At 30.9% G+C, this 9,053-nt stretch overlaps 1 protein-coding gene across 1 annotated transcript; it reads right to left on the reverse strand.

The window, feature by feature from the left end:
- Nucleotides 1-6,926: 6,926 nt before the first annotated feature.
- On the reverse strand, nucleotides 6,927-8,298 carry LOC126883395 (uncharacterized). Its single transcript, XM_050648928.1, has 2 exons — nucleotides 8,201-8,298; nucleotides 6,927-7,803 (listed from the first exon to the last, which is right to left on the reverse strand). Exon 2 carries the CDS (start codon nucleotides 7,387-7,389, stop codon nucleotides 6,955-6,957), a length of 435 nt encoding a protein of 144 aa, XP_050504885.1. The 5' UTR covers nucleotides 7,390-7,803; nucleotides 8,201-8,298; the 3' UTR covers nucleotides 6,927-6,954.
- Nucleotides 8,299-9,053: the final 755 nt, after the last annotated feature.

A 9,053-nucleotide genomic window follows, 5' to 3' on the forward strand; every position in this document is an offset into this window, starting at 1 on the left:
TATGAAAAAATCCGGATATCAAGACCACTTCTGTGACCACTTCTTTTATAGTCTCTGTAACTTTTTCTTCTTCATACATTCCAGTAATCAACGCCGTTAATAACTTTCGTCGATAGACATGTTTTAAAGATTGTATAATACATTATTTCGCCATCTTTTAGTTCTTTTAGGTCGTGATGAGACGGTGCGTTGTCCAACAGCAGGACTGCCTTTCTTGGTAGATCCGGACGGCAGAACTAGTGATGAGCAAAATAAGAACAAGACCAAGACCAGGCTAGTCTTGGTCTTGGTCTTGTTCTTGCAAGCTTGGTCTTGATCTTGGTCTTGCAGCTAAAAGGCAGTCTTGGTCTTGGTCTTGGTCTTGCACTAGCCGGTCTTGTTCGTGGTCTTGGTCTTGCTGCAAGAGTCTTGCTGGTCTTGCGTTTTTGGTAGTAATAATTTGAAACAAACAATTCCGAATAAAATGTACATTGAAATAAGTAAAGATGTGAAGAATGAAACTATATTTTTTGCTTTAAAATTTTAACAGAATGTAGAATGTAGTTTCAAACGGACACCAATTTTAACATTATACATTCACCTAATGACCTAATTAAGTATTTATCTCTATATAAAGAGATTATAGTATATTTTTATAATGGTAAAAACCTGCATTTACAACCCTTGTTGCAATTGCCGGCCTTCGGTTGTGTCACGTTGTGTTTTGCATGCTGTCGATACCTGCCGCCTGCCTTCAGACCACGTCTTGATTTTGGATTATTGTTTATTGCCCCTGTATTTTAATAAAATGTTAAAGAAAAAGAGCTTCTTAAAGGTGCCACAAATGGTCGGGGACCTTCAATTTACGGATTTTACGAAAAGGGATAAACGGTTTATAGTTGTTAACATATAATGATCTGCTCCTTTCACTCGAACACTGTAGTATTTATCCTACGAGGGTCAAATTTAAGAACATAAATTAAATTTTTTTAAGAGAACAAAAAAATCAAATATTTTTTACTCTATTTAATCATTATTTAATATAATTAACTTTTTTTATAAACTAACTAAAACATACTTTTTAGTAAATACGTACATATTTACCATACCTATTTATAGACCTAATACTATAATATAATAACTAAACCTAATGGGGAGTTATAAACGCTTAATTCTGTAATTTGTTATCTTGCAGTTCTTTAATTTTATTTAAACTACATTGCTCTCGTAACACGAGTTATTCGCACTTTTTATTTTCACATATTTTTGGATTGAATACCCATTATGACATTTAAAAAGTTGAAAATATTCGGATGTGGATAGTAAAAACTAGAATTTAAAACACACTGAAATGATGCGCATGCATTTCAAGTGCGGCACATACTATTTGTACTACTGGCCCTTTCTGGGGAAAACCTAGATTCTTCCAAATAGTTTTCAACTATGAAATCAGTAAAATTCTTTACACGTTTGTTATCCGGGATTTTCACAAATAATTCAACTTCCAACTTTCGTTCATTGTAAAAATTTAATCCAAAAAATAATTCTAAAAATTTCCCAGTATCGGAATTTTTGTCATTATATTCAGAAACTGAACCTAAGCTACAATCGACAACCTGTTATTTTTTATTCGGGCCACAATGCTTTCACAGCATTGTGAATCCCTTTTCAAAATTTATTATGATATTTTTGTATTCATTTTAAATTTAACGACCTACATTTTTCCTCGATTATGCGAAAAGAATTGAAATAAATGTCAGTATTTTTATTAGACAAAAAAGCGAAAACTACTGGTACATAAAAACCGTTTTTAATTGCATTTTTTTAATGGATTACCCTATCTATAATTACATTTTTTTGTCTTTACAAGTAATTTCAATTATCCTTGAACTGTCGCCGTTTGAAAACTTGCCTTCTGGACACTTTGAAGGTTGAGAAAATGCAAACCGTTTGACTTAATCCAAACGACTTAAAAATATAACCAAAATATTATGTATTTTAAAAATTCGATATTTTTTAAGGTTTCTTACAATGTCAGTATATATTATTGAACTAAAAAAAATAAAGATAAATAATAAAAACCAATTTTTCTCAAAAAAGTGCAAGAGTCTTGCAGGTTGGTCTTGGTCTTGCGTGGTCTTGCAAGGTTCGGTCTTGGTCTTGGTCTTGTTCTTGCAAGCTTGGTCTTGGTCTTGGTCTTGCAACCAAAAGGCGGTCTTGGTCTTGGTCTTGGTCTTGCTGCAAGACCAAGACCAAGACCGCAAGACCAAGACCAGTCTCGCTCATCACTAGGCAGAACCGTCCGGATATGGGGAGGTCCGGATATGACAGGTCCGGATATGGCAGGTTGTACTGTATTAGTTTTACATTGAAATTTTTGATGTTATTGACTTTAAAACAACTGGTTTTAATTTGTTTGTTAAATACTTTATTGTTTTATTTAATTGTTACGTATTTGTTATAAAATTGCTTATGTAATAGTTATTTATGATATATGTAAGTGTTAAAAGTACAATTTTAAGGCACGCATGTGAAAGTTTGCAATTCACATGAGTGCCTTAAAAATGTACTTTTTAACACGTATATCATACAATATTTTTTCTACAAACGTCTTTATATCAACAATTATAATTTATTCATTCTCAATTACAGGACAATATCTACAAAAACTTTTACTTGAACTTGACTGACATTCCATTTTTATATTTTGCTTGACATTACATCAAAACTGTCTATACTGTCAATACGTAAATCATAACAACTATAGAATAATATCTTACTTTTATTGTTGTATATATTCTAACAAATTTTAATAGTTTTTTTTCTACAAACGTGTTAAAAATGCAATAATACAGTTTAAATTAAATTTTTATAGTTATTTATGATATAACTGTTAAAAGTACACCTTTAAGGTACGCATGTGAAAGTTTGCTGAATGAGCGATAGCGAGTTCTGCAATTCACATGAGTGCCTTAAAAATGTACTTTTTAACACACATATCATACAATATTTTTTCTACAAACGTAATTACAGGACAATATCTACAAAAACAAGGAACTGCAGTGCCTTAAAAATTTTAAAGCACTAGTGCTTTAAAGTAGTATTTTTAACGCTCCTATGGAGTGCTAAAAATTGCATTTTTAACACGGTTGTAGAAAAAAAACCTTTTATACCACCTTTTTCAAATTGCGCAAGTTGTACTATTAATATTAATGTTAATAAATGAAATATAAATATTTTGACGTTTCACAATTTGACAATTCACTTTCAACTGCAGTGCCTTAAAAATTTTAAAGCACTAGTGCTTTAAAGTATCATTTTTAACGCTCCTATGGAGTGCTAAAAATTACATTTTTAACACGGTTGTAGAAAAATGGATTTAAAAAGTAATTAAAATAATTATTTTTAAGGGGATAGTCGCAAACTTTCGGCTCCATTGCTATTTAAATGTTTTCATTTTATTCGAATCCTGAGAAAACTATTTAGTATTTTTGAAACATTTAAACGCAGAATGAAAGCTTACATCATTACCGAGGGTAGAAAGTTCCTGAAAACTTCTATAATGCAGTGTTGCCAATCGCATTTCTCTAGATTATCCGATGATCGCTCGAAAAATATCCGATTTGTCACGAAAAGGTATCGAAAAATAAAATCAATGTTGCCAACGTTATTCGTTTAGTCCCCTTAACAACCATCAAATAACAAAATCCGTTGTTCGTACGCCAATCAGTTGATTGTAATCAATTATCATTATGATAATTAACATAATTAATTGATTAATTGTCGGTCTTGACGGTCCAGTTAGCTGGGGCTCAGTCGATCGACAAGTTTAGTGGATTTGCGATTTGCGGTCGCTGGTTCGAGCCTCAGCTAGGTCATGAAATTTATAAAAAGGCCAACGCCGTAGTATAAAACTCAATAGAGTCTACGGCTTGGTCTGGAATAAACTGGCGTCTGATCGGCCTATGGAGGAGCGGTACGGGAAGGGATAAGGGCTTCCGGCTTGGTGATACTCCTCCATAGATCCCTACTGAAGGGCGTTGACGCCTAAGAACGGTGTGTACATAATTGATTAATTAATTATTAATTATGAATTAACGTAACAATTATTAACATAATTGATTAATTAATCAATTAATCTCATAATAAATTGTAATCAATTATGTTTTCAGCAACCCAATCAAAGTTGACATTGACAGTAATTAAATATTTGATAATGATCAGTTGATTCCATTTCTGATTAGCGTTCAAAAAACCGGCCCTTTAATCTACTGGATTCTTTGTTTCATAGTTTAAAAATTTTCGTTTATAGATGAAAATCTCGTATCCTAGCTGATTATCTAATTCATGTATGTAAATACTATTTACTTACCATTATTATATTATTCGTATTTTGTATTATCGTAAGTGGTAAATTCTAAATAAATAAATAAATCTAATTATTTCATTATTTGGATCGTGATATTTATTATAATTATTTAAGTAAAAAAAAATTTTTAAATATTATTTTATTAAAACCTAATAACTACCTAAAATTAGGTACTAGAAAAATAAATAATAAATAAGTCAATACAAAAAAAAACTACAGCTACATTAATAGCATAGGCCCAAAATTTCTGGTCAATGCTTTTAAAATGCATTATTTTTTCGAGTCCTGAGAAAGCTAATAAGTATTATTTAAAAATTTAAACCCAGAATGAAATATTACATTATTACCGAGGGCCGAAAGTCCCTGAAGACTTCTATAATTTTTATTCTAATAAGTTACAGGGGTGAAAGGAAAAGAGAATATTGAGTGTGATTTTTAATTTCAAATATCTCATTCAAAAGAAACATTTTGTTTGTTCTAAGGAACTTTCGGCCCTCGATAATAATGTAATCTTTCATTCTGCGTTTAAATTTTTCAAAAATATTTATTAGTTTTTTCAGGATTCGAAAAAAATGAATATGTTTAAAGATTATTGGTCCGAAATTTTGCGCCTACGCTCTTATAACAACTAAAAATTTATTACAACTAAAACAATAGAAATGTATTTGACAGTCTTGTAGTTATTAAGATATCAAGGTTATTATCCATAATACCCGTGGTGCGTTCAACGTTTAATGCCAGACTAAATAATTTTTATACGCAAAAAATTTGAAGAATTTTTGAGTTAATTAGTAGATATCTAAATATTACTAGTTTCAAATAAGTAGATTATTCTACAACCACTATTGCAAATTCATTTTTCTGCACAATTTTATGTTAACAAACTTAATATTTTCTCACAGAATAACTGATATTAGTGTGCAGAAATGTGACGTTTCTGTGCCGGAAAGTTCTTTTCTGCATAGTACCATTACATTTCTCAAAAATATCATAAATATAATTAGGTATAACTTGTTTTGATGAAATGGTTTTGTTTAAGATATTAGATTTGACAGAACTTTACAAAAAAAGAACCGATTTAACTACATCTCATGTCCGAGAAATCTGGAAAATTCGCTATTTTAACACATTATTTTTTAACTTTACATTTGGTATTTTACAAATGACTACCTTATTCTGAGTAACGTTATATATTCTGTGTACATCTGTGGTTAAAGTGTAGAAAAATATATAACCTGTAAGAGAGGTGATATTAGTCTTAATTATCGAATAGAAATTAAATTATTTAATATTTATTAAATTATTAACTTTATTACAATTTTATTTTACAATTTTATTCTTAATGAACATTTTATAATTATCAATTAACCAATAAGGATTTAGCAATCTCAGCAAGATACGTCGAATAAAGTGTGGTGGATATCCGTGACCAACTCTTCTAGAATTTTTATTCAAAATTGTTCCAATGTTACAATGTATACATATAACTACAATTAAGGCAGTGTATTTTTTTCATTATTTGATCTGGTCTAAAACAAATTCAATATTATATTTCAATATCCACACGTTGGTAAAAATTTTTACCCACCTTAACATTTTTTATTAACCATTTATCCATTATAAAAAAGTATTTTTACAAACCAAAACTTATTTCAACAGACGTTTACTTAAGCACTGCACTACATAAAATGAAAATAAAACTAAATCGTTCGTGAATTAGCTTTCATAACTTTAAAGACTAAAAACTAAAAACTCATAAATAACATCGGATGGCAGACGGATTTTAAAATTTGAATTGGATTAGTATGCCTTAAGTGGACGCACTTGTGCATTTAAATTCTAAACAAAAGAATTGGCACATGTCCCTTTTGTCAAAAGATGAAAAGTATCGGATGTCACTAACATTCATCCAGTATAAAAATTTGGGTGGAACCAAACAAAATTAATGTGTTGTTGGTGTTGGGAATATATGGATGAGAAAGTTTTTGTCGATGGTAGATACACTGAAAAATATCCGCATATATCCGATTTATTTAAAGATACGAAGAAGATACGACAACTCTCAAAAAGGTACGCAAATCGGATAATTATCCGCCGATTGGCAACACTGCTGTAATGTTTATGTGAATACGTTACAGGGGTGAAAAAAAAAAAGAGAAAATTGAGTGTGATTTTTAATGTCAAATATCTTGTTCAAAAAACTTTTTGTTTATTGTAAGGGACTTTCTACCATCGGTAATGGAATAGTCTTTCATGCTGCGTTTAAAATTTTCAAAAATATTTATTAGTTTTTCCAGAATTTGATAAAGATGAACACCATGTTCGTCGTGATATTTTCCAAATCGAACATTAGCCATCTTTGTCATACAACACACTCAGTCGAACAGAATGTGGCGACAAGACAAACAAGGCTAAAAATATTTGACACGACTTCAGGAAATTTTAAGTTGTTTATTAAATAATATGGATAGTGTAGTTGATAAATAATTGACTTAGACGTGAAAAAGTTATATATTTATTTATATATTTATCGTATGGCAATTACAACACATTTAGAACAAAATTATAAACACTAGTAATATAGGTATATGACAAACTTTAAATAGTTACAAACAAACATCAAGTGTATTAATATAATCAATTGACTCTGAAGTTGCAAACAGGAAGTCTTCAGGGCTACCATTGTAGGATCTTGAGGGACACTCTTCAATAATGTGGTCAATGGTTTGGTTCTCCCCACAGTCACATTGAGGAGACGGGTTCTTTCCCCATTTATGTAGCATGTGTACACATCTGCCATGTCTGGTTTGGATCCTATTTAGAGTGGACCATGTTTTACGTGGAAGATCAAAACCTGGTGGCTTGTGGGTAATGCAGGGCATGTTATTTTGCCATGCGTTCCATTCTTGGCACCATGCATTCGTGATGTTGAACTCCTCATGTATCATTCTTGCCGTTTTTATTGGTGGTTTTCTAGAGCGGAGACGGGTATTTCGTGCATCCTCGGTATCTTGGTGGATCGGCAGATTTATATTGTTCATGATATTTTTGTATTCACGTGTAAGTGCGTCAACTCGTCGTAAATGTGGAGGTGGGATGTGACTTAATACTGGAAGCCATTGGGTGGGAGTTGATTTAATTGTACCAGTTATTAGTCTTAGGGCCGGTTGCTCGAACGCTAATCAAGAAGTTGATTATAATCAATCATTTATTGTAATCAATTTTCTTGATGGGAATCAAATCGCGACATGAAAAATACATGTAAAAACACTAATCAGTTATTGATTGTAGGTAAAACAGTAATTAAAATATTGCCGCAGCTCTTAAATTATTAAAAATTGCTTATTATTATTATTGATTTGTAAGTAAAAACAAGAAATTAACATCAGAAAGAGTTTAATTATGTTTTATTTTAAATTAAAACCAAAATAATAAAATAAATCAGTCAACATAACCTCAAAATGCGACATCTGTCAGAAGTACCCTTAATCAAATATAATTGTAATTAAATATTTGATAATGATCAGTTTTGATTAGCGTTCGAACAACCGGCCCTTAGGGCCGGTTGTTCGAACGCTAATCAAGAAGTTGATTATAATCAATCATTTATTGTAATCAATTTTCTTGATGGGAATCAAATCGCGACATGAAAAATACATGTAACACACTAATCAGTTATTGATTGTAGGTAAAACAGTAATTAAAATATAGCCGCAGCTCTTAAATTATTAAAAATTGCTTATTATTATTATTGATTTGTAAGTAAAAACAAGAAATTAACATCAGAAAGAGTTTAATTATGTTTTATTTTAAATTAAAACCAAAATAATAAAATAAATCAGTCAGCATAACCTCAAAATGCGACATATGTCAGAAGTACGCTTAATCAAATATAATTGTAATTGAATATTTGATAATGATCAGTTTTGATTAGCGTTCGAACAACCGGCCCTAAGAGCTAGTGAACCCTCCGACTAACGGTCGTCCTGTAAGGCTAAAAATTTTTCTAGTGATAATGCATAGCACACCAAGGCTAAAAACCATGACCCGGCAGGCCTCAGCCGTGCACGTGTATCTACCAGGTGAAACTAAAAGTGCAAATTTAGGGGGTAAAATAAACTTTCTCCTGTAAGGTTTAAATTTAAGTATTTGTTTGAGTAAGTCATTTAGAAGAAATGTGTACAATGACAGGCGATTCTGAAGAGCATAAGACCATGCCAGGCGAGGGGAAAGATTAGGGGTTTTTCCTAAAATTATTCTTTTTGCATCGAACAAATTTTTTTTAGGTTTTTTGAATCATTCCAATCAGAAAACGTCTTTAGTGATTTTTCTCTTAAGTTAATAGTTTTTGTTATATAAGCGATTGAAAATTTTAAAAATTGCGTAATCGGCCATTTTTAACCCTAAATCGGACATTTATCTAAAAATTTCAATGTTGCCAAGATACGTAGATATTCTTTAAACATTGATTGATGAAATCCCGAAGAGTTTTCTGCAATAAAATATCGAAAACCCCTTTGTTTTTTAATTGCTAATCAAGCGGGCGCGACACTGTAGTATAAGTGTGGTTATTGTTCTCTGGTATAAGTGAGGAAGTTTAAGTTAGCATAAATTCATTATCTCGAGAATGGGCAAATTTTAAGAGAAATCCTCAGACAGGTCGATTTTTATTTTTAAATTAGGACTTTTTGGCATATATATAATA

This window comes from Diabrotica virgifera, chromosome 4, assembly GCF_917563875.1.
Source record: "Diabrotica virgifera virgifera chromosome 4, PGI_DIABVI_V3a".
Classification (NCBI taxonomy): domain Eukaryota; kingdom Metazoa; phylum Arthropoda; class Insecta; order Coleoptera; family Chrysomelidae; genus Diabrotica; species Diabrotica virgifera.